Source organism: Dermacentor andersoni, chromosome 1, assembly GCF_023375885.2.
Source record: "Dermacentor andersoni chromosome 1, qqDerAnde1_hic_scaffold, whole genome shotgun sequence".
NCBI lineage: Eukaryota > Metazoa > Arthropoda > Arachnida > Ixodida > Ixodidae > Dermacentor > Dermacentor andersoni.
In genome coordinates, this window is record NC_092814.1 from 129,836,537 (window position 1) to 129,862,919 (window position 26,383).

General features: G+C 48.0%; 1 protein-coding gene across 1 annotated transcript; it reads right to left on the reverse strand.

The window, feature by feature from the left end:
* Positions 1–4,968: 4,968 nt before the first annotated feature.
* On the reverse strand, positions 4,969–16,928 carry LOC126526603 (uncharacterized). The gene is made up of 2 exons (XM_072287888.1): positions 15,569–16,928; positions 4,969–5,031 (listed from the first exon to the last, which is right to left on the reverse strand). The coding sequence occupies exons 1-2, from the start codon at positions 16,718–16,720 to the stop codon at positions 4,969–4,971; spliced, it is 1,215 nt and encodes a 404-aa protein (XP_072143989.1). The 5' UTR covers positions 16,721–16,928.
* Positions 16,929–26,383: the final 9,455 nt, after the last annotated feature.

A 26,383-nucleotide genomic window follows, 5' to 3' on the forward strand; every position in this document is an offset into this window, starting at 1 on the left:
TCAGAGCCTAAAAATGACGTTTTCGTGTTTTGTCGTAGTTTTGTGTTGTTTATAATGTTATCACCCGCTGGGAAACTTGGCTGAGGGCATTCGATTGTTACACCAAGCACTTTACTAATGCTATTCACTGGGTTCCTGGAAGTGGTATTCAAGCTATTAAACTGGGAAGCCTTAGGAGTAAAGATCGACGGTGAATATCTCAGCAACCTTCAGTTTGCCGATGACATTGTTCTATTCAGCAACACTGCAGACGCGTTACAATAAATGATTGAGGACCTTAACAGAGAGAGTGTAAGAGTGGTGTTGAGGATTAATGTGCAGAAGATAAAGATAAGGATCAATAGCCGAGCAAGGGAACAAGAGTTCGGGATCGCCAGTCAGCCAATAGAGTCTGTGAAGGAGTACGTTTACCTAGGTCAACTACAAACAGGGGACCCTGATCATGAGAAGGAAATTCACAGAATAATAAGAGTGTTGGAGCGCATACAGCAGACATGGCCAGATGCTTAAGGGAAGCTTACCATTATCATTGAAAAGAAAGGTGTACAATGAATGCATTCTACTGGTGCTGATATATGGGGCAAATACTTGAAGACTGACAAAGAAGCTTGAGAACAAGTTAAGGACCGCAGCAAAGAGTGATGGAATGAAGAATGCTAGGCATAACGTTAAGAGACAGCAAGATATCGGTGTGGATCAGAGAGCAAACAAGGATAGCCGATATTCTAATTGACATAAAAAGAAGGAAATGGAGCTGGGCAGGTCATGTAATGCGTAGGTTAGATAACCGGTGGACCATAAGGGTTATGGAAAGGGTACCAAGAGAAGGAAAGCGCAGTCGAAGACCGCAGAAGACTAGGTGGGGCAACGAAATTAAGAAATTCGCAGTCTCTAGTTGGAATCGGTTGCCGCAGGACAGGGGTAATTGGAGACCGCAGGGAGAGCCCTTCGTACTGCACCAGACACAAAATAGGCTGATGATGACGCAGCTGCTGCTGCTGATCATCATCATCATCACCATCATGATTCCTATCAATACTTCTTGTAAAACCCGGTGACATCAGTCGTTATCGATGGCATAAGAATGCTTGCAACGGCAGCTAGATTAAAGACGTCATGCAGAACTCAACTCCAGTTCATACCGACATAACGCTCGGTTTAGTAAAGAACGGTCGTTATGAATGCTGGCAATATTAAATGAATAAATAAATAAACAAATAAATAAATAAATAAATAAATAAATAAATAAATAAATAAATAAATAAATAAATAATGCTTTTACGATGTATTGACCATCTTCGCGGCGATCACGTGGGCGCTGCCAGGTCTGATCTCGGGGTGACGCGTCCATTGCTTGCCTCAACATCCTCCGTTGCCTTCGCGTTTACAATGGGTGTGTATGATGCCGGTGCGGCTTAGCAAACCTCTGTTTCCGGCGATATCGTAGACGGTGACTGGGTGGACGACACGAAGCGTTGGCCACACCTTGAGAGAAGATGCAGAAGTATTTTTGAAGGTGATTAGGCTATACCCAAATGGCGTGAGCAGCGTATAATATGCTTGTTCTAAGAGCGAGGCTAAACATGTATTCCAAACTATCCGAACTTCCCGCTCACGAAATGTTTGTTACCGAATGCGTACTGCTGCAAATCGGGGACTTTTTTTTTCGCCCAAACTGTGTAGTTCATGCTGTTTTTTGGTTGCACATCGTGTGTTTGTTTTTCTTAGCTTGTAGTGTATAAGTTTTTTCTCGATCTTGCCTCATAAATTCCTTGCTCCTATACGTCGTACTCTTTTTTTCCTTTTCTCCTCATTCCTACGCTGTCCTGATTGCTTCGCTGGAGCGCAAATTGTACAGGGGTTAGGGCCTCAGTCAGGCGCATGCTAGCGCCTTTAGTCCTGACCTTTATGGTTTTCTGTAAGTAAACTGGAAAACTTGTGAATAAAAGAAAAATCAGGATTAATGTGTTTTCCTATTCGTTCTTTATTTGGCAAATATGTTAAAGCAGCGGCATGACACATTTCTGACTCCGTAAATTGCCTTGGTGCGGTCACTATCTGATTATTTCTGCCTAATCGCACGCGGGTCTGCTCAGTTCCGATAGATTTGTTCTTGCTGCACGCAAGGCTTGAAACGTAGCCGTACATTGAAACGTACAATGTAATACATTAGCAAAGATGCATTATCGCTACACTTGTATCGTAGTACTTGTATATCGACTTGTATTGCTAGTAGCAGTATCGTGCACTGTCACGAAACATTCAGCTTCGACCATTCGTGCGCTATCGATGTAGTCCGTCATTTGTGCGTATATGGTTCGCATATATTCAAGTGTGCGCCCACTCACCAATCTACACGTTGGCGATAGAGTGGGCGTAAGATTCCGTGCAAATTGAGGTGCATGTTTGTAGATACTGTTCGCGAAACACACTGCGACAGGAAGCGGCGCTGCTCCATTTGTCATTGTTTAACGAGCAGTACTCACTCTTGCCGACGTTCGGGGGCTGAAGCACTAGAAGGGTAGCGATACAACGCTGGCGGATGTGCAAGCTTCTGTATCCTCGAAGAAAGCAGCACATCTCGAAGTGCCGGTAACATGTACGGACAGTTGCAGTGATGGTCCGCGAACTTGGCTACACAGATTCACTCCATTTTTTAATATGCCAGTCACTATTGTAGCTGCCAACTACTGCACACGTCTTTAATCCGGCATGATTGCAGCACGGTGCGTTAGCGAAAACTCAGTTACGTTTGCGACAGCTGATCGCATAGAAGCAAGGTGGAAGGGGTAACGGTTTCGTATTCGTGCGCTGTCGCTAAGGCGACGTGCCGCGCGCAGCCGAAAGCGTCATCTCGTTTCTCTAGAACAAACTGCTCCGCGGAAATCGCCAATATATCTGATAGATTTGTCTATATCTGTATTTAAACCGGACGCCTCCACAGCGAACACCTCTACAACAAAATTCTCTATATAACAAAGGATTGATTAAGTCCGGGCCAAATTTATAACCTTCCCATGCATTGTGAACTTCTCTACAACGAAGACCCCTACAACGAATATGCCTGTACAACGAAGGCATTGTGGCTTTCGTAGCTTTTCAACAATAGCCACGTACACGTGACGACACTGCCTTCAGCAGACTTCCACTGAGCTGCGTTAGCGCTAACGGAAACGTTAGCGGTGCAGTTGACGAACGTGACAATATCAGCGAGTTTTGCAGTCCTGCTGTAATATTCCAGGAATCTTTCAGTGCGTACGTGGCTTTTCACACAGCAGCAGGTACTACGGCTGACAAATGCGCCCAAGTTGATGATGACGACATGATGCAATCGCAACTGGCGAACGAGGACATCTTCAAATCCATCTAGGGCAGAAAGGACGCCATTGTCAAAGGAAGCACCAGTGATTAAGAGCCTGTACCCAAATCTATAATTTTGACGGCAAGGGAGGAGACAGCGGGATTTGGCGATGTGCAAATTTACTTTACGTCGCTCCCGCGTTTCTCCGCAGAGCATGCCCTGAACCTCGGCAAATTAAGGTCCGCTGTAGTCGCACATTCTATCGGAAGGAGTGTGCGCAAGAAACTTGCGAGATATTTCACTAGCCTGTCTGATTCAGCTTAAATAAATATTTCATCTTGCTCAACGTACTTAGCTTGCTTTATGGCGAGCGATACGGTGGGCGAACGTTACAACGAAGTGACCTTTATAAGGAAGAATTTTGGAGGTCCCAACACTTCGTAATATAGGCATTTCACTGTATACTGTTTACGGCTTTTACGGCGTCGGTATCCTATCGGCCCTACCCACCCGCCGTGGTTGCTTAGTGGTTGTGGTGTTGGGCTGCTAAACTCGAGGTGGCGGGATCAAATTCCGGCCACGGCGGCTGCATTTCGATGGAGGCGAAATGCCAACTCCCGTGTACTTAGGTTTAGGTGCCCGCTAAAGAACTCCAGGAGGGCCATATTATTCCGGATACCCCCACTACGACGTGCCTCATAATCAGATCGTGGTTGTGGCACGTACAACACCATAATCCTTATTTTTTATGGGTCCTACCAGTTATCAGGTCTCGATTACACGATACTGGAAAACTAGATACGATATCTTGGTTCAGCTCAACATATAATTTCCACCGACGTAGCTGTTTGTGTCAACGTGTGAACTGCTGTGGCTCGTTGGCTCTCCTAGTCTTGATTTTGGTGTGTCATTGTTTAAGTTAGTTTTGATTTCTGTCGCAAAAAAGGTAGCGAAGGGCGGGACGTAGGTGTCAGGAGACTACTTGCCCAAGAACGTGTATGTCTACCCTTGAAGTCTGGTAAAGGTTAGTGAAGGTTGCAGCCACAAGCTGCAATCTTCTGCAGCTCGATTTGCAGCTGCAAGCTGCAAATCGAGGCTATCTATAATGCTGTTCATCTACTCGAATGCTGTACGCTTGTCCGGAAAACCCATTTTGCTGAATCGATTCCTCATGCAAGCGTTTAGTTTCTGCTGTCTTTGGGACAAGTTCCGCTTAAAGAGAGTAAGCTCAACCTTCATCACAATATCACTCTATATATGCATCTGTTTGGGAATTATGTTATGTTGACTGTTCTGTAGTGACTGTATGTGATAGTAGATTTACACTATGTATGTACCACACGCTGACTATACAATGTGTTATTAGGCGACAGTATCGTTTGTACATTTGAGACTCGTCTACATAAGCGTGGAGACATTTACATTGTATATTGTATGTACCATGTGTTCCTTACGTCATCGTCTTCCTGTGGAAACGTTGCATGATAAGTCCTGGTGCTTGTGTGAAAAGATTATTTAATATGTAACCTTGAACCCGGAATGATGTACGATGGAACCACGCAAGAGATAAGGAGTAGCCGGCGCCTTAAATTGCGTGCCAACATCTCCTTTATATCATATCAATAAAAAAAAGGAAGCTCAACCTTGATAATTGAAAATTATTAAGGCTAGATCGGGCTGCTGAGCGCCGTAGTCGGGGCTGTGCTGGGTCGTTCGGACTGAACCATGTTCTGGAGAAAACAATACATGCACAATGAACACTTAAGCTACCTATAATGGCACTTTCCCATTTGGGGTAATTCCTGTAACGTGTATTTCTCAACATGTGTGGGATGCGTCGCAGGAAAGTAGAAATAGCATGAAAGCTGACCGACGAATGAATGGGGACGCTTACGTCCATAAGTCTAAGCTTGGGCTGTGATAGACGCTGTGGTACGTGGCTAGGAATTTGTTTGAACCAATTGGGGTTCCTTTACACCCATCGAAATTTCGGCAAACAAGTTTATTTATTTATTTATTTATTTATTTATTTATTTTAATTTCACGCCACTGGGCCCTGTGCTCAGTAGCAAAGCTCCATAGACCCTCACCCACCGCGGCAGGTGTCCACGCAAAGAAAGAAGCATCGTTCAAGCTGCACGATCGCTCGGAATCACTCTGCAGGCACGCTCGGTTTGGTTTCGTTTGGTCCCTACGGATATGGCTCAACCCTAGGGATACGAGGGATCGGCCATGAATCGGACGGCAGAAGGTAAGAAGGGAAGAATACTTACATAGAATATATCTTACGCACCGCTATTCATTCCACTAAAGATAACTATTAAATTAGTTTAGAGTGTGTAGGTATTCTTGAATAGCTGTAGTATCATTAATAGCGCGGTAATACACACACACACACACACAATTATATATATATATATATATATATATATATATATATATATATATATATATATATATATATATATATATATATCATGATAAGCCAGCAAACATTGACACCAAGGACAACATAGGGGAAATTACTTGTGCTTAATAAATGAAATAAAGAAACCATAAATTAATGTAAGTTAAAGTGGATGAAAAAACAACTTGCCGCAGGTGGGAACCGAACCCACAACCTTCGCATTTCGCGTGCGATGCTCTACTAATTGAGCTACTGCGGCGCTGTTTCCTCATCCACCTTCTTGGGTATTTATGTGTCCTAGTAGAACCCTGGGAGTGTTAGCCAGCGCCACCACTCACAGACCTTAGCGGCGGACGTGGAACATCCTTCTTGCCGCAGGCGTCACGAGAACGTGATCGTTTTGCCTGAAGGCAACTGGTCAATAAACCCACATATGCTACCTGAAGGCATCAATGTAGCCGGATTCGAGACCCTCGTTATGTAATGAACGAGAAGAAAGGGGGTTAACCGAGGGGCTCGATTTTATTAGTGATAGCATGAGAAGCCAACAAACACTGACACCAAGGACAACATAGGGGAAATTGCTTGTGCTTAATAAATGAAATAAAGAAATGTTAAATTAATGTAAATTAAAGTGGATGAAAAATACGGGCATTCAAGGGCACTTGTCGATCGTTATCGAACGCCTGCGATCGACGGCGGCAGAACCTTGCGACATGACCGGGATACCTACATGCGAAGCATATAGGGCGATTGTCCGGCGTGCGCCACGGATTAGCGACGGTAGTGGTGGTCCAGGGGACGGGAGGGGGAGAGCGGTGCACAGCCCGCTGGAAGCGACGCACGGGCACACTGCGAGGGGCCATTGCAGCAACCGTAGCATAAGTGAGTGGTGTAGTCACGACATCGTGCTGGTGAACAGCCGGCAGCGCTTCCGCGACCTCTTCATGGATCACGTTACGGAGATGAGACGGCAAAGTGCTGGCAGACCCCCGAGTAACGGACACCAGAGATAGCTGTCGTGTGACTTCTTCGCGGACGAAATCCTTGATTTGGGTTATCAGGGAGGCTTGTTCGACGGGGGGGGGGTCAGGCTGCAGAGTGACGCCGCATCTGGTGTGGGATGTCGCCTTGTCACAGCTCGCTGCTTGCGTAATTCATCATAGATCTGGCACAAGCTGATAACGTCGCCAACAGTGCGCGGGTCCTTGGCCAGAAGCATCTGGAATGCGTCATCATCGATTCCCTTCATGACGTGCTTGATCTTTTCCGCTTCCGTCATGGCAGCGATCACGCGCCTGCACAAATCGAGAACGTCTTCTATATAGCTGGTGAATGTCTCACCCGTGTCCTGTGCACGTGTACGCAAACGCTGCTTGGCTCGGAGTTTCCTGACGGCGGGTCGGTCAAATACTTCTGTAAGCGGCGTCTTCAACGCCGAGCACGTTCGGATATCTCTATCATGATTTCTGAACCAGAAGCTGGCCACACCCGCGAAGTAGAATGATACGTAAGCCAGCTTGTCCGAGTCATTCCATTTGTTGTGAACGCTCACCCGTTCGTAGGACTACAGCCACTCTTCAACGTCGTTGTCGTCGGTTCCGCTGAAAATGGGAGGCTCCCGCTGGCGAACGTTGCCAGCGCAAGCGAGGGTGGCGATGGAAGAGTCTGCTGGTCGGCGTCCGAAATGGCAGAGGGTAGCATTCGAGAACGGAGTTCTAGGATGGTAGAGTGGAACGTTACCCCGCACGGCGCCACCACTTATAAAGGGGACTTATTGAGGTTCATAGCGACCGCCTGTTCAAGGATGATGATGATGATGATGTCCTTGATGAGATTGGCGCTTACCCACTCGCGGGGATTGGCCAAGAGTCGGGCAGACTTTGCTTATGTGTTCCGAAAATGGAGGTAAAAATCTAAAATTTTGTTACATGAATTTAGGCGAGGGAAAATCGAAACCTGTTCAAGGATGCACCGAGCACAGTGCTCGAGCCTCTTCTGCGCGCTTGATGCTGCCCATGCTGCTGACTCTGCGCTCACGTTCGTTATCTTCCTTACAATATATATATAGGTTGGTGACCAGAAGAGAAAATAGAAGGGCAAAATTTATTTTTCATCTCGCGCCTGAATCCCATGAGGTCGATACATCATAGTAAGGTCACGCATTTTAAGATATAGCCACTTACTTGAGTTGAGCCATTTTGGTGACGTGAAAATTCTCCAAACTTGCTAAGTTCTGTTTTTCGCTTAATTGAGAGTGCAGCCCATGTTCCCCAACAAAGACTTAACGAAGCCCAAGAGGACGCTGTGAAAATTCATGACGTCATAGGCCAGTTAGTGCGGGAATTTTAAGGCAGCGTCGTTACCTGTGTTTCGTTTTCGCGTCTTTTCTCGCTTTCCAAGCGTCGTCTCGCAGTAAAAGCAACCTTTTTAGCGTCTTAGAAGGGGACTTTATTAAAGCAACTCGAATATATTTTCTCTTTAGCGCTCCTTTCTGCTCTCAATATAAACTCCGTGAATTACTTATTCCTCCCCGTACGCCACTAATACATGCACTTGACCTTTTCGAGCACTTCCAGTCACTCTAACAGCTTCGCTGTATTAGCTTGCAGAGCAAATGTAGAAGCAAAGTGAACAGTTAGCAACATATTTACTCGCTATAGGTAGCAGTTGTCCATGCCGTTGGAAATGAAGCTTAATTTCCAATATTTCTCTTTACCGAGCTGTTCCTTCCACTATGAGTATTCGCAGAAAATTGAGCGAAGATGTGAATTAATAAAAAGCAGAGCACGCCAACACCAGCAATACTGCCACGTTATATTGACGGTGGAACACAAAGTAGCAAGAAATGTGAACCACGAAACTCCTTATTGGGCGAACCTGTGCCTTGAAAAAAGGTTTACACTCAAAGCACAACAAAAGCGTCGAGCGCAGTCGGCGATCGTCGAAAATCTGATCTGCGGGTCAAACGCGTCGGCTTTTGCACATGACTCTTCGTACATGTCGACGTAATTGCTGGTGCCCGCATGCCTTCCAGAAAGTCGCACGGGCGCCTGAATGGGCATATTAGTAATGCTGCAGAATGTTCCAGAAAGTACTACACAAATAGTGTCGCGAATACAATCTGATTCGACAAAGTTAGGCAAGAACATGCACAACAGATATAACCAGAGATAACATGCGAATAAGTAACAAATCATGCAGGCGCGTCTCGGGCTGAGTGATGACCTTAAGTTGTTAGCGGGTGAAAGGCAGTCCCCGGAAAAGGGTTAAATTAGTACATGTGTCATTGCCCCTCTCTTAAAAAGCATCGTCCAAATGTTACAAACACGAGAGCAAAAGCTAAACGCAAGTAGTAAAAAAAATTACAAACAAAAAAAGAAACAATTCCCCAGAGTTCGTTACCGCTGGTAGAAAGGCTCGAGACCACCAACACCACCACCACCACCACCATCATCATCATCATCATTATCAGCCTGGTTCCGCCCAATGCAGGGCAAAGGCCACTCCCCTATTTCCCCAACTACCCCGGTCATGTGCTAATTGCGGCCATGTTGCCCCTGCAAACTTCTTAATCTCATCCGCCCACCTAACGTTCCGCCGCCCCCTGCTACGCTTCCTTTCCCTTGGAATCCAGTCCGTAACACTTAATGACCATCGGTTATCTTCCCTCCTCATTACATGTCCTGCCCATGCCCATTTCTTTTTCTTGATTTCAACTAAGATGTCATTAACTCGCGTTCGTTCCCTCACCCAATCTGCTCTTTTCTTATCCCTTAATGTTACACCCATGATTCTTCTTTCCATAGCTCGTTGCGTCGTTCTCAATTTAAGTAGAACCGTTTTTGTAAGCCTCCAGGTTTCTGCCCCGTACGTGAGTACTGGTAAGACACAGCTGTTATACACTTTTCTCTTGAGGGATAATGCCAACCTGCAGTTCATGATCTGAGAATGCCTGCCTAACGTACCCCAGCCCTTTTTATTCTTCTGATTATTTCAGTTTCATGATCCGGATCCGCGGTCACTACTTGCCCTAAGTAGATGTATTCCCTTACCACTTCCAGTTTCTCGCTACCAATCGTAAACTGCTGTTCTCTTCCGAGACTGTTAAACATTACTTTAGTTTTCTGCAGATAATTTTAAGGCCCACCCTTCTGCTTTGCCTCTCCAGGTCAGTGAGCATGCATTGCAATTAATCCCCTGTGTTACTAAGCAAGGCAATATCATCAGCGAATCGCAAGTTACTAAGGCATTCTCCATTAACGTTTACCCCCAATTCTTCCCAATCCGGGTCTCTGAATACCTCCTGTAAAAACGCTGTGAATGGCATTGGAGAGATCGTATCTCCCTACCTGACGCCTTTCTTTATTGGGATTTTGTTGCTTTCTTTATGGAGGACTACGGTGGCTGTGGAGCCGCTATAGATATCTTTCAGTATTTTTACATACGGTTCGTCTACACCCTGATTCTGTAATGTCTCCATGACTGCTGAGGTTTCGACTGAATCAAACGCTTTCTCGTAATCAATGAAAGCTATATATATAAGGGTTAGATATATTCCGCACATTTCTCTATCACCTGATTGATAGTGTGAATATGGTCTATTGTTGAGTAGCCTTTACGGAATCCTGCCTGGTCCTTTGGTTAACAGAAGTCTAAGGTGTTCCTGATTCCCTTGGTGATTACCTTAGTAAATACTTTGTAGCCCACGGACAGTAAGCTCATCGGTCTATAATTTTTCAAGAATTTGGCATCCCCTTTCTTATCGATTAGAATTATGCTAGCGTTCTTCCAAGATTCCGGTACGCTCGAGATCATGAGGCATTGCGTATACAGGGTGGCCAGTTTTTCTAGAACAATCTGCCCTGCAACCTTCAACAAATCTGCTGTTACCTGATCCTCCCCAGCTGCCTTTCCCTTTTGCATAGCTCCCAAGGCATTCTTTACTTCTTCCGGCGTTACCTGTGGGATTTCAAAATCATCTAATCTATTCTCTCTACCATTATCGTCGTGGGTGCCACTGGTGCAGTACATATCTCTATAGAACTCCTCAGCCACTTGAACTATCTCATCCATATTAGTAATGATATTGCCGGCTCTGTCTATTAACGCATACATCTGATTCTTGCGTACTCCTAGTTTCTTCTTCACTGATTTTAGGCTTCCTCCGTTCCTGAGAGCATGTTCAATTCTATCCATATTATACTTCCTTGTGTCAGCTGTCTTACGCTTGTTGATTAACTTCGAAAGTTGTGCAAGTTCTATACTACCTGTAGGGTTAGAGGCTTTCATATATTGGCATTTCTTAATCAGATCTTTCGTCTCCTGCGATAGCTTACTGGTGTCCTGACTAACGAAGTTACCACCGACTTCTATTGCACACTCCTTAATGATGCCCATAAGATTGTCGTTCATTGCTTCAACACTAAGGTCCTCTTCCTGAGTTAAAACCGAATATCTGTTCTGTAGCTAGTCTCGCCATTCGGGCTCTTCCACGTCCCATTGCTTGCGGAAGCAAGGTATTCAATACCCGCATATTATTCCGTTCTGCAAACTGTACTAATAACTCTCCCCTGCTATTCCTAGAACCTATGCCATATTCCCCCACTGACTTGTCTCCAGCCTGCTTCTTGCCTACCCTGGCATTGAAGTCGTCCACCAGTATAGCGTATTTTGTTTTGACTTTACCCATCGCCCATTGCACGTCTTCATAAAAGCTTTCGACTTCCTGGTCATCATAACTGGATGTAGGGGCGTAGGCTTGTACGACCTTCAATTTGCACATCTTATTAAGTTTCAGAACAAAACCTGCCACCCTCTCGTTAATGCTACAGAATTACTGTATGTTACCAGCTATATCCTTACACGGATTTTTTGTTCGTTTAATTCGGTGGAAAATTGCCCGGCACCGGGATTTGAACCACGGTCCTCTAGCATGCAAGGCGGATGCTCTACCTCTACGCCACCGCTGCACCCTCGTTATGTAATACGTTATGTAATACGTTATGTATGTAATACATAATGTAATACCTTATGTAACGAGACCCTCGTTATGTAATAAATAGGAAGAAAGAGCGTTAACCGAGAGGCCCAATTTTTATTAGTCATGTCACAAGAAGCCAACCAACACTAACACCAATACTTTGGCGGCGGATGTTCTACATCCGCCGCCAAGTTTGGTAAAGCATATGACTAATAAAAATCGGGCCGCTCGGTTAACCTTCTTTCTTCCCATTTAAAGCAGTGTGTACTTTTTCTAAATGCAGAAGGCAATAAGAGTGCGCGAAAACACACAACCGATACTAATTGCTGCGGTTCCTGCCTGTCGAGGTGTCTGTGGTGTTGACCGAAGGTGGAAGTCAGACTCCAGCCGTCCCGAAGTAAAAGCCGTTTATTTAACATATACAACCAATATATATAATGAAGAACAGAAGCGCCCCCTGGGGAATAAAGAACCGAAATGAATAACGAAACTGAATATAACATACTCCCTCCCTTATTTTTAGTAGTTAGTTGTTAGTAAGTATTAGTAACGAAAACCCCAAAGCATGCACACTGTACTTATTTACACATATTTACAACCTATGTACACAATGACAGACCATGAACTAATTGGTCTGATAGTCATTGAGCCAGGCCGGTGGCCGGCGCTCTCGGGTCGGCCGCGTTGGACGTCGCACTGGCGACGGGCTCGTTGACTGCTGCTGCGGTATGCCAGGACACAGTGCCTGCGTCCTGGGAGAAAGAGGCTGTAGCACGGCAGGCTGCAGCACGTCGGGAGACAGCGGCTGCGGCGTGGCAGGCTGTAGCGCCTCGGGAGACCGCGGCTGCGGCGTTGCAGGCTGTAGCGCCTCAGGAGACCGCGGCTGCGGCGTGGCAGGTTGCAGCGCCTCAGGAGACCGCGGCTGCGGCGTGGCAGGTTGCAGCGCCTCAGGAGACCGCGGCTGCGGCGTGGCAGGTGGGCCTGGTCCCCAGGTGCCCCTCTCCGGAACCCTGGAAAGCTTGGAGGCATTCCACGTACGGCCGTCTCCAAGTCGGAAAGCGGCTGGTCCCCTCCTCTTGATCACCTCAGTGGGTGAAGAAAAGGCGCAGTCTCCCTTGAACCGAACGGACGGTTTTTTGACACGGACAAAATCGCCTACGGCTATCTTCGTCTTCTTGGCGGCTCTTCTTTTGTCCGTGTAGTGCTTGCTGCTTTGCTGCTGACGCCGAACCCTTTGACGAAGTCGCGCCAACTCCTTGGCTGGGTCTTCCGCAAATGCTGGTGCCGAGAAACCCACGATATCGAGCCTGGTTCGGGGCATTCTACCATGCAGCAGAACTGCTGGGGCGACTCCGGTGGTGGCGTGCGGAGTACAGCGGTAAATGGCAAGGTATTCTGTGACAGCTTGCCGGAGTGGTCGTCTTTCGAGGAGTGAGACTTGAATGAAGTTTTTCAATGTGCGATTGAAACGTTCTATTTGCCCATTGGCTTGGGGGTAGTATACTGAAGAATGTGAAAGACTGATGCCTCTGTGTTGCAGGAAAGTTATGAACTCACGCGAAGTGAACTGAGGTCCATTGTCACAAACGATCTCTTCCGGGTAGCCTTCACGGGCAAAAACACTTCTTAAAAAGTCTTTCACGGTGCTCGTGGACACTTCGCTGCAAAAATACACCTCTGGCCATTTCGAATGGTAGTCAACAAGCGTTACAGCAAATCTGCTGTTGTAGGCTGCATGCTCCAAGGGACCAACAATGTCTAGGCCAAGCTTTTGCCACGGTCGCTCAGGCCATGCAACAGGTTGCAACGGTGCTGGTGATGTTTTGGCGGACTTATCTGCCTCCAGACAGATATGGCAGTTTTTTACTGCAGTTTCCACTTGCTTATCCATTCGTGGCCACCAGAACCGCTCACGCAGTCGCGCCTTCGTGCGCGTGATACCCGGATGTGTCTCGTGCGCGGTGCTGATGATCTGAGCCGTGAGGGAGGACGGAACAACGAGGCGCTCTCCACGCAGAAGCAGGTCATCGACAACAGAAAGTTCTTCCCGAATGGCGTAGAATGATTTCGCCTCTTCTGGTATGGACTTCTTTGGCGGCCAGGAACTCAGCACGAATGACTTGACGGTTTCCAGGCAACTGTCGTCGAGGGCGGCCTGCCTGAACTTCTCCTTAGTCACACAGGCTGGCTCAATGAACGAGACAATTTCTTCCTCCTTAGCAATCTCTGCCTCCGAGGTAGGTGCTGGTAGCCGAGAAAGTGCATCTGCTACAGTGTTTGTGGACCCCTTGCGGTATTCAACAGTGAAATTGTAGCAAAGCAGTCGTGCACTCCAGCGTGCGATTCGAAGTGGGCGTCTTCCATGTCCTTGTGACGACAGCAAGGACACCAGTGCCTGGTGGTCTGTTCGAATTGTGAAATGGCGACCCCACAGGTACGTGTGCCATCGCTCACACGCCCAAATGCACGCAAGTGCTTCTCGTTCACCGACTGAATATTTTCTCTCTGCAGGCGACAGTGTACGAGATGCGAAAGCGACTGTGCGGAGCTCGTGGCCACTTTGTTGCTGCAGGACTGCTCCCAGCCCACAGTCGGACGCGTCGGTCGACACAATTACTGGCAATGACGGATCGAACATCTGGAGGACTGTACTTGACGAAAGTATTTCCTTGACCCTCCGGAAACTGCTGTCTGCTTCGGCAGACCAGATGAATGGCTCATTTTTGCGAAGTAAGACTCTCATAGGCTCAACCACTTGTGCCAAGTGTGGAACAAACTTGGAGTAGTATTCTACGAGGCCCAGGAACGAACGAAGGGCGGCCACATCAGTTGGCACTGGTGTGTTAACTATGGAGTCTACTTTCTCTGGAAGTGGCAAGATACCACGTGCAGTGACCTTGTGCCCTAGAAAGGCAAGTTCTGGAACGTCGAAAAGGCATTTGTCGTTCAGTTTCAGACCTGCGTTCTTGATCTTTTGCAGCACGGTCTTCAAGTTTGAAAGGTGTTGTTCTGCGGTCTTGCCAAAAATGATGACATCATCAATGTAGAACAACACGCCAGGGCAGCGGTCAAGGATTTTCGCCATCATCTTCTGAAATGCCGCTGGGGCAGAAACCAACCCAAAGCAAACTCTTTTAAAACGGAAAAGGCCATCATGGGTGATGAAAGCCGTCAGATCCCTGCTGTCAGGGTGCAAGAGAACCTGATGGTAAGCAGAAGCCAAGTCAAGTTTGGAGAAGTGTGTAGCGCCTACCAAAGCGTGAAGCAGCTCCTCTGTATGGGGCAATGGGAAACTGTCTGGAACAATAGCTTTGTTCGGCTCTCGAAGATCTACACAGATTCTGATGCTACCATCTTTCTTGTTAACAACAACAATGGGGGACACCCATTCAGAAGCATCGATCCGCTCGATGATGTCAAGGCTCAGCAACCTATGAAGCTCAATTGATACTGGTGAACGGAGAGAATACGGCAGACGGCGAAGCTTCGAAGTTACAGGCTGCACGCCTTGCCGTGTCTTGATGCGATGCGTGAACCCCTTAGCGAGACCCAACTCGGGACTGAAAAGTGAACTGAACTCATGTGCTAAGGCTGGCGGAAGAGCTTTGTTACGGGGCTGCGTGCTTGACGATGTGGAAATAGAACAGGATAGCGGGTCAACAACAGTCGGCTGCGGAGTAACGGACGTGTATAGGCACTTGAGAGCAGAACCCTCAATGCGAAGATCCAAGGCTTTAATGCCGTCTAGACCGATCAGAGAAGTGCCTCGGTGAACAACATAAAAACGTAGCGACGCTGTGCGGCCTTTAAATCGAACGTCTGCCTGGAAACAACCTAGCACTGGAATCAGCCGTTGAGAGTAGTCAAACAGACTAACATGCGGAGCAGGCAGAAGCTGAACGCTCTGAAAATATCGACTGAATTCTTGTTCCGACAGGATTGAAACAGACGACCCTGAATCAACAAGGAATGTCAAAGTGACATTCGCGACTTGCAATTGAATATGAATTCCGCTACGCGCGGAACGTTGCACAGTCAAAACATCCTCAGCACTGCTGGATGACGAAACATCTTCATGAAATTCAACTTCACGTACTCGGCCTTGCATTTGGGTTAGCTTGCGGTTGCATACCCTTTGAAAGTGGCCCTTGTGACCGCAAAACGAACAAGTCTTGCCATGCGCTGGGCACTGTGGCGCTGACGCGATGTGGTCCCGCGAACCGCATCGGAAACAATGTGGCGAGCCGGAGCGGCTACTCTGTTCTCGGTACCGCTGAGGGGGGCGGTTCCACTGCGGCGCACGTGAGCCGCTCGCGCTCCTCGTTAAATTTTGCTCTACGGTGACTGCCGGTCGTGAATTCCTTTTTTTCGAAGAATGCGATGATGGTTTTCGACGCTGCCGCAATGAAATTGCTTCGACCGAAGCAGAAAGCTCCTTTAGCTCTTCAGCCGCCTGCTCAAACTGAAGTGCAATTCGAACAGAATTCTCGAATGAAAGTGTGGAACCCTCGAGCAGTAACCGCTCACGTACGCGAGGGGAAGCTACGCCGGCAACGAATTGGTCCCGCAAAGCATCATCTTGCGAGGCAAACGAGCAATGTGATGCTAGCTCCCATAGAGCGGCAACAAAGTCATGAACGGACTCGCCTGTGTGTTGGCTGCGGCGGTGAAAGCGATGACGCTCGATGATAACGTTGCGCGACGTCGAAAACTGTAGCCGTAATGCGGCGAGTGCAGAGTCGTATTCGTCAGGAGGGGCCACGGCAGACTTGTCATCGGCGCGTGCTGCGGCACTTGGCGCGGCCGGTGCTGCGGCGCTCGTCCCTGCATGTAGCGTCTGATAAATACGCTGGCCCTCCGCCCCCAAACAATGCAAAAGAATAGCCTTGCGTTGCTCCGGCTTGAATGCGGCGGCTCCGGATGCCAGCAAGTACACGTTGAACATCTGCTCCCACTGCCCCCATGGCAATGAGGGACGGCCGGGCGTCGGAAGGAAAAACGGCGGCGGAGCAAGCCCGGTGAAGCTCATGGTGGCGGATACGGACGGCGCAGCGGGGCTGGGGGTACGTTCACGACATCCTCGTCGCCAATGTGGTGTTGACCGAAGGTGGAAGTCAGACTCCAGCCGTCCCGAAGTAAAAGCCGTTTATTTAACATATACAACCAATATATATAATGAAGAACAGAAGCGCCCCCTGGGGAATAAAGAACCGAAATGAATAACGAAACTGAATATAACAGTGTCCAAATCGAAACACGCAAAACGTTTTATCACGCGGCCTTACCCAAGAGTAATTTTTAAGGGTGTTCATGCCGGTTGTCAACACATCCATTTGTGGCGCAATCGTTTCGATATTGAGCTTCTGTGCTATCCTGTGTTCGAATCCTGCTATCGGACAATTTTAATATTGTTCATTTAATTATTTATAACGCGGTTCCTTGTTGAAAATGATCAGCTTGCTAGACGACGAAGCCGTATAATCCTAGGACTAAGTTTAGGAATATCCATGTACTAACCATAAATCCCATGGCTAAACATTCTGGCTGAACCAACCTGCTTGCTGCTCCTGCAGAAAGCAGCAACATAGTCCCCTCCAGTTTTAGAGCGCCTCTCTTAGGCGCACGTTACTATGTTGAGCGTCGGCGTCGCCCGGCGTCACTGCGCCAACACGCTCGTGCCACGGCTCGCGCGTTCGTCGTCTTCTTCCACAGCTCACTCCGATGCCTCTCATCGTGCCAGCGATACCATAATTCCCCTCCCTCTGCGAAGGCGCTGGTGGCATTGGCACACTGCCAGTCGGTGCGGTGATTGCGGTCGCAAATTATTTGCCGCAATATATGGCGAAACGAAAAGACACATCGAGCAGCGCGCAAATTTCGCCATCGGCAGTATCGTAATTGTCGAAATTTTTTTTTTTTTATGTATGTGAAACTTTACGGGGTACAACGTTTTTCGCACAGGTAGTACGTTTTTTGATATAGGAGAAACGTGAAAAAGTGAATAGGAATTCCACCGTGATCTGATTATAAGTGCAATCAGTGATTCCGTAGTGGTGTGTGTTAAGTCCCTCTCTTTTTCAATCTACGCGTTTGTAGTGTTCCCACGTAGAAAAAAAAAAATGTTCCAAAGGGTCGAAGACAAGGTCTTGGAACCGCGTCCGCGGCGGGTGCCCAGACCCACTAAAAAGACGCCGGACTCAAATCTTATTAATTTGAAAATACACTTTACGCTCCAAAGCGTCGAAGGGACTGTTGCAAATAAAGAAGACGAAGACGTTCGATGCACGGGCAACGGCCACGAGCGCTGGAACGTTCAGTTGCTGCCATTGATTGCAACGCTCAGACGTCTGATTCCGGGTCTGATAGCCGTCATTTCGCTCGATTCCTGTAGGTACCGAAGCCCTGGACCTTCACGTCCACCGAGCAAGGCACAATGCAGCGTGCAGGCCGACGTTCCAGGGATTGCGTCTTTCGCAGCGTCCAACCTGGCACCGCTCGAGCTCCGCGGTGGATGATGCTGATGAACCTGAGGCGACAGCGATGTTCCAAAGAAAGCGTCTGCGATGTCGGACCATGGAGCAGCCGCAAGCGCAAGTACGCCACGTGCTTCGTCGCCAACTGCCCCAGCCAGTGCCTGTCGGTCAACCAACACTCTTCGAACCTGCGCTACCACTGGAGCATACTGAGCCATCGCCGGGTGAACCACGACATGTCGTGCATGAGCAGCACGGCGAACAGCTACTTCCTCCTCGCGGAGCGTCGTATAAGGAACGAATTTCCGTCGGTCATCAACTTCGAGCTACGCGAAGTCCGTCCTGGAGAGCTGGCCCTGGCGTGCCTGCTCAGTCGCCTGGTTTCCGACGCGTTCAACATGCAACAATGGTACTCGTTTGGGGTGGTCCACTGGTTGTTCATGAAGCACTGCTGCATCACGTTCGTGCAACTGAGCGAGTCTCACGTCACCCACAATCACTTCCTCTTGCTGCGCGACTTCTGGCTGAGCCACAACCTGGGGAACGTCGAGCTCGGCAGCTACCGCTCGGACGACTACCTGCCCAGGGACCTCGTCGACGCGCTCCGCTCCGCGGTCACCACGCTCGACACGCTGGAGCTCATGAGCATGCGCTTCTTCGGCTTGCAAATGCTGTGCGAGATGCTCGGCAGGTGCAGAAGCAGCGAGCTTCTGCGCGAGTACGCCGCATACCTGCTCGGCGGATGTCCCATCCTATGCCTGCCGGTCAACCAGCTCTTTTCGAACCTGCGCTACCTGCGAAGCATCCTGAGCCACCGCCGGGTTAACAATGACAACTGCCGCACGGCCAGCGAGTTCAACGTCTGTTTCCTTCTCGCGGAGCTCTCCCTGTGGAACGAATTCCTGAGGGTCAACTTTGAGCTACGCGCAGTTCGTGCAGCACGGCTGGCCTTAATGTGTCCGATCGGACGCGTGGTTTCCACGTCTTCCAACAGGGAGCGCAGGCACTGGTTCGTGGGAGTGCACACGGTGCTCACGGAGCAGTGCTCCAACAAGTTCTTGGAGTTATGCGAGCCACGCATCTCGCAAAACCACTTTCTGTTCCGGGAGGGCCACCACATAAGCCGCAACATGTGGTACATCAACTCGCCCGGGTACCTCGCCGAAACGCTCCAGCAATCGGTGACGACTCATGACAGGCTGGAGGGGATGCACATGGCTTCTCGAATCTCGGCGTGCAGACACTGTACGAGCTATAGCTCTGCATGCGCCCTTCTTCCTCGAGAACTGGATCCACGGGCCCGAGACAGAGACAGTGTGGGGCGCTGATACACCGCACTTCGCGGGCAGCGCCAGATCCATGTTCATGACCCGTTCGCTACAGTTGACTTTTGTTACGTTAACGCCTACTTGGTGTTTCGCAGCGTACTTTGTGATCGAGGAGTTCGTAGTGAGCCACTGTACATCGGGCTCACACGGGCCGCACCACGATTTTCCGGCTGCTATGCGCCTCGTCGCCGACCAGTGCGCGCTGCTTAAGCTGTTCGAGATTCACAACTTCGAACTGAACTAAGCGGTTCTCTTGCGGTATCTTGGCTTGGAAGATGACAAAATTGAAATGTTTGCCCTTCAACGAAAACTTTTTTCTTTGGCTGATAATTCGTGTTTTTCTGAGAAATAATGCACTGCGGAAGTAAATAAAGAGTAATCTTACTATAGGATAATATAACGCTTGCTTTTGGTGTCCTCTGTCAAAATGTGTAACGGCCTGTAAGACTGGACATACCGATCATGTGGCGCCGCATGCACCTTATCCGGCCTGTGTAGTTCCTTAGACGCTGGACCATGCAGCTTCAGCTCCCCTTTAATATAAGGGCGAGGGGGTTGCATCCCATATTTCTTCAACCTATTTCAGCAGGGGATCCTTACCTGCCATTCTCGGCATATGACCGCGTGCCGATATCTGGAAAGTACGTTTCAGGTAGCCTGGACGTTAGTTAACGTCTGATAACAGCCGTTTCGACTCGAAGCGGTCGATCTGTACGTGCGTGCGATGTGTACAAACGTTTGAAAGAGATGTCTGATTTCTGTCTTCTGGACGGAGGACGAGAAGTGCAAGCTCGCTCACGTCCCGATCCGCAATTACAATCGGGTACCACCTGACGCAGAAAGGTGAGAGGGCTCCAAGGATACAATGGTTCGTGCCGATATCGCCTCACGAAGACATGCAAGCCGCGCTAAAATTACCAAAGAGCACGACAGCGGTGGCAGCTGCATCGCGCCTGTGAAAAACAACAGGACGATGCAAAAGGCGGCGCGAACACCTGCGCCTGATGCGAATAGCGCCAAGCGTGCCCCGAAGCATTGGGTAAAACTCATCTGATAACGGAATAGATTATCGGGAAAATCAGCACGCGCTTTAACACCCTGATACACGCAGCCACGTGCCAGTGGCGCCCGAGACAGGCTTACACCCAGGCAGTCGACGAAGATTAGGAATCCAATGCTCAACGAAAGCCCAGACCGAAAGCCGAAAGCCCAACGAAAGCCGAGAACGAAAGCCCAGCCTACTAACCCCTACCCATCGTTAAATTTAAACTCATCATCCGACCGACTAAAGAACTACCAGTACAATCACTCACGAGCCCCCTTCTGGCGGAGGCAGTCATCGCCGCTTACAAGGGAATATTCAGGATGAGCAATTTATGCTACGCATAACGCCGGGCACGAATATCGTTAACATGTTGACGCTGGAGCAGGAGGTAGCTGAAACTGATAGCGAGCTTAGGACGGTTACAATCAACGGGCGTCCACACGCACTTAATGCGTTTGTCGCGACCGGAGACGGAGCGGTGAGTGGAGTGATCCTGAAAGCAAACAATAATCCGCACACATAAACGTGGAGGGGATTCAGACGAGAATTGTAAAACTCTGTTCGCACTCATCTTCCTCGAGAACTGGATCGACGTAACTGAGGCCGAGGGACTGAGGTGCTCTGATACACCGCACTCCGCGCGCAGCGCCAAATCCACGTTCACAGACAGTTCTCGATGGTCGACTCTTGCTACGTTCTCGCCAACTTGGTGTCACACAGCACAGTGATCGAAGAGCTCGTCGTGAGCAACTGGGCACCGTGCGCATAAGGGCGACACCACGATTTCGCGGCGCTGTTCACTGCGTCGCCAACCAAGGCGCGTTGCTCGAGATGATTTGAGATCTATAACTTTGAAGTGAACTAAATGGATCTCTTCATGTGCCTCTATATAGTTTTGACGATGGCAAAATTAAAAGTGTGGCATTCAACTACAGCTTTTTTCGCTGGTAATTCGTCTTTTTCGGAGAACTAGTTCACCGAGGGAGTTAATGAATAATCTGCCAGTCTGTAATGATATAGCGTGTGCTTTTAGTGTCCTCTGTCAAAATGTGTCACAGCACCCTTGAAGACTAGGCGTACTAATTTGCGGCATGGCATGCACATTGTCCGGCGTGTGTAGTTCCCTAGACCCTGCACCATGCAGCTTGAGCTGCCCGATAATATAGGTGCGTGTGGGAGGCATCCCATACCTCTTCAACCCAACTCTGCAGGGGGTCATTGTCTGCAATTCTCGGCGTATGACCATGTGCGGATATCTGGAGAGAAAGTTTCAGGCTGCCTGGACGTTAATTACCGTCTGATAGCAGCCGTTTCGACTCGAAGCGATCGATGTGTACGATGTGTTTGAGTACGATGAGTACAAACGTTAAAACACATTTATGCTTTCTGTATTCTTCGGCGTCTTTCACGACCTGGCTAGACCGTTCTACGCGGGAGTATATTCATGACTGTCTTCGTATACAGCCTTAATACTTCCTTGCGTGAGCTTCTTCGAACAAAACGCTCTTTCATGCATTGAAGCACAAAAGTAACTGGAACGCCCGCGTATTTCGTCCCACAGTTTGGGAAATCATATCCCGAAAGTGGTGTCATGCTGGAAATCCATTTCCAGGGCATACATCTTGCAACCTCACCTGTTACAATTCGTAAATTACAATAGGTGCCGTAAAATAATGGAGAAGTTAATCAGTGATTTTTTGTTAGGTAGTTCTTTGTGTTAATAATGTCCGCCTCTTTGAGTAATCCGGTTCGATGACCAAAATTATGCTACCTGCCGCAGACTATTTCTTAAAAATTCGACAAAAAACTTACAGATGATCAACTCGTATAATCTACACCTGATTTGGGAGCGATAAGGCGCGATATTTGTGTCTCCAGGCGTTTGCTGTATGATTTCGCGACACCGCTTGCCCGACCGCTCTTCCCTGAGCGCAGCCATTTGCTATGATGGACCTGCTTTACTCAAGAAACACTCGTTTTGCGATCAACTACTGACGGGCAGAACCAGATCTCATAGCACTCCCAAGCTGTGCCTCGCACATAGTTGCTGCCCTTCTGATGCTCTACTAATCGGTAACCGTAACACAGCGGAGTACGAGCACGTACGAGTACATGTAGCACCTCCAGTTTTCCCTGTTTTCCCCTCCCCCTTTTTGCTTCTTTATTGGCCACTTCTCACGAGCAGTAGTACTTCCAGACACACACTGGACTAAGGCGTGGCCTGCGCTCGGGTCAGCGTACGTACACGCGTGAAGGGCGGAGTCCCTCCGCTTAGACGTATGGCAAGCCCATGGACGATGTAGAGGCACGCGGTTGACTTGGCGACTGCGGTGTTGATCGTGTTGTTTGTCGCTTGCTAAATAATGGCGGTGTCTCACCAGTTATTTACGACGTATCTTGTCGGAATGCGCGAATTTTGCCGAGCAGCATTGTAACACGGGAAATAATTCAGCACGAGTGTTGTGTTGTTGATCATCACCCGATACCCGCCGTGGTTGCACAGTGGCTATGGTGTTGGGCTGCTGAGCACGAGGTCGCGGGATCGAATCCCGGCCACGGCGGCCGCATTTCGGTGGGGGCGAAATGCGAAAACACCCGTGTACTTAGATTCAGGTGCACGTTAAAGAACCCCAGGTGGTCTAAATTTCCGGAGTCCTCCACTACGGCGTGCCTCATAATCAGAAAGTGGTTTTGGCACGTAAAACCCCATAATTTAATTTTTTAATCATCACCCGATACGCCGTAGTCGAAGACGTTACCATGCACACGGGTGTCTGCCTCGTTATGCGCTCACTCGACATGCAGAAACAACGTGTCGTCTATAGGTCTGGTCAAATGCACATTGCAGCATTCAATACACTGAATCAGATGTACTTGAGGAAGTGTTTAAATCACAATCTCCAAAACTACAAAAGCGGAGGGACAAAAAAGGAGGACAATCTGATGATGTATTTAAATAAATAAAATATATCTGTTATCCGTACACTCTAAGACAGATAGCACTATACCATTATTTTTTCCCCTTTTTTTCGTGAACAGAACTATTAAGATGCACCAGTGGCATATAGCACAATGCTACTTAAACTGAATTTCTCTCAGACGCCGACATTGCTTATAGTGGAAGTCAAAATCGATCTGTCACTAAAAAACAAATTATCGCTAATTAACTTTTCAGCTTTTTTTCACGACTCGTATTCCATTAAAGAATTTTAGGCGATGACTTCGACAGTCATATCCACTTGAATTCTGAGCATGACACGAGTATCGAGAGGCGCGTTCTCAAAGTTTGCGACAGAACGCATTGGTGTTCCAGTAACTGCCGAGTTTCGCTGCATAAAAATTCGTCTTGTTAAAGAGGTAAGTTGAACAACAGTGAAGTTCTACCTCAAGTTTTACTACGCTCATCTCAAAACTGATACTAATTGCAACATTCGTTCTAAGTAGATGCGCTCGTTTTCACTTGTGATATTTTATGAATTATGTATTGATGACAAATTGCCCTTTAGGTTATGGGAAACTGATCGTGTCAAAGAAAAGCAGGTGGTCGAAATTATTACAAAGCCCCCTATATACGGCGACGTCTCTCATGGCACAGATAAGCAACCAATCACTCATGTCGTTTGAAGATCGGAGAGAGGTAGAACTAACTCCACAGCATCATGGCGCTCAGTTAAGAACACACGCGACGTTAATTTGGCAACGTGGTACGCTCGAGTGCGACTAAACAAGCGTGTAAGAGACTTATTGTAAGGGAGGAACCGGCTACGCCGCGGCCAATGGGGTCGCGGTAACGTCACTGCGAGCTTACACAGGACACGTGAACCGTGACAGGGCGTTGTTTTGGGGTGAGCATTCCAGCCGTGAGTTGAATATGACGCGGGTGACGAGATAGTGGCTCGTGGTTCTCCACTCGAGAACGGCCCAACGGTGTGCCATATTTCACGTGCACGCTCTTAACAGCAGGTATAGTAGCTCTTAGTTTCTGCTCACCGTAGATAAATAATGTTACGTGCCATATTCTGCGACGTCTTACAGTTCTGATTCGTGTGATTATTGTGCCCATACATCTCAGTGTTAACACAGACAAACATTGCTCTGAGGGGCAGAGGCTATAATAAGTACATCAGGGAGTAACGGATGAAAGTTAAAAAATTATATTTTGGAATTTTAATCGCTAAGACCACGATATAATTACGAGGCACGCCGTAACGGCGCGACTTCCGATAAATTTTGACTGCCGAGGTCGGGGCTGTTTAACGTGCACCCAATGCACGGTGCACGGGCACATTTGCATTTCGTTTCTACCTGGGCAATGTCAAATGACTTCATTCTCGCAATACACTTCATTTGCAAGTCTGAGCCCTCCACTCATCTGCTGTCGTTCACGGGCCACAAGATGCTAGGATACCCGTGACGTGTGTGACGACCGAGGGAACGCTATATTAATTCTGGAATAATGAAATAAACAGCAAGATCTGTACAATGAAATCATCCCACCCACTCTTCTCTCCTACATCAGCATAGTCTTCTGATGTTTTGACGCAGATAACGTGCTTATCCGTCTTCTCCATTGCACGACGTGCATACATACTCGGCACTGATTGGTTGAACGCAAAAAATACGGCCTAATACCTTTGATATATTTAGTTAAGCTCATGATTATGACACCAAACGCTACTGAGTCGCGATAGGTCATGAGTAGAAACCGGAAGTTTAGGCAAAAAGCTCATTTTGTCCTTACATCCTTATTGTGCCTATGTAACATATGAGCACGATGTACGGGGTCTAGAAACATTGTAGTCGCAGATTTACCGTGCCTATAAATGCTTATTTCGATGTTAGTGCCTATCTTAGAGTTTCAGAGCCTAAAAATGACGTTTTCGTGTTTTGTCGTAGTTTTGTGTTGTTTATAATGTTATCACCCGCTGGGAAACTTGGCTGAGGGCATTCGATTGTTACACCAAGCACTTTGCTAATGCTATTCACTGGGTTCCTGGAAGTGGTATTCAAGCTATTAAACTGGGAAGCCTTAGGAGTAAAGATCGACGGTGAATATCTCAGCAACCTTCAGTTTGCCGATGACATTGTTCTATTCAGCAACACTGCAGACGCGTTACAACAAATGATTGAGGACCTTAACAGAGAGAGTGTAAGAGTGGTGTTGAGGATTAATGTGCAGAAAATAAAGATAAGGATCAATAGCCGAGCAAGGGAACAAGAGTTCGGGATCGCCAGTCAGCCTATAGAGTCTGTGAAGTGGTACGTTTACCTAGGTCAACTACAAACAGGGGACCCTGATCATGAGAAGGAAATTCACCGAATAATAAGAGCGTGTTGGAGCGCATACAGCAGACATGGCCAGATCCTTACGGGAAGCTTACCATTATCATTGAACAGAAAGGTGTACAATGAATGCATTCTACTGGTGCTGATATATGGGGCAAATACTTGAAGACTGACAAAGAAGCTTGAGAACAAGTTAAGGACCGCAGCAAAGAGTGATGGAACGAAGAATGCTAGGCATAACGTTAAGAGACAGCAAGATATCGGTGTGGATCAGAGAGCAAACAAGGATAGCCGATATTCTAATTGACATAAAAAGAAGAAAATGGAGCTGGGCAGGTCATGTAATGCGTAGGTTAGATAACCGGTGGACCATAAGGGTTATGGAAAGGGTACCAAGAGAAGGAAAGCGCAGTCGAAGACCGCAGAAGACTAGGTGGGGCAACGAAATTAAGAAATTCGCAGTCCCTAGTTGGAATCGGTTGCCGCAGGACAGGGGTAATTGGAGACCGCAGGGAGAGGCCTTCGTACTGCACCAGACACAAAATAGGCTGATGATGACG

Coding starts and splice junctions, on each gene's coding strand:
- LOC126526603 (XM_072287888.1), bottom strand. CDS start 16,720: ATGAGCTTCACCGGGCTTGCTCCGCCGCCGTTTTTCCTTCCGACGCCC. Junction 5,032..15,568: donor AGCTTCTGCCTGCTCCGCAT/GTTAGTCTGTTT, acceptor TGTTTTCTCCAG/AACATGGTTCAGTCCGAACG.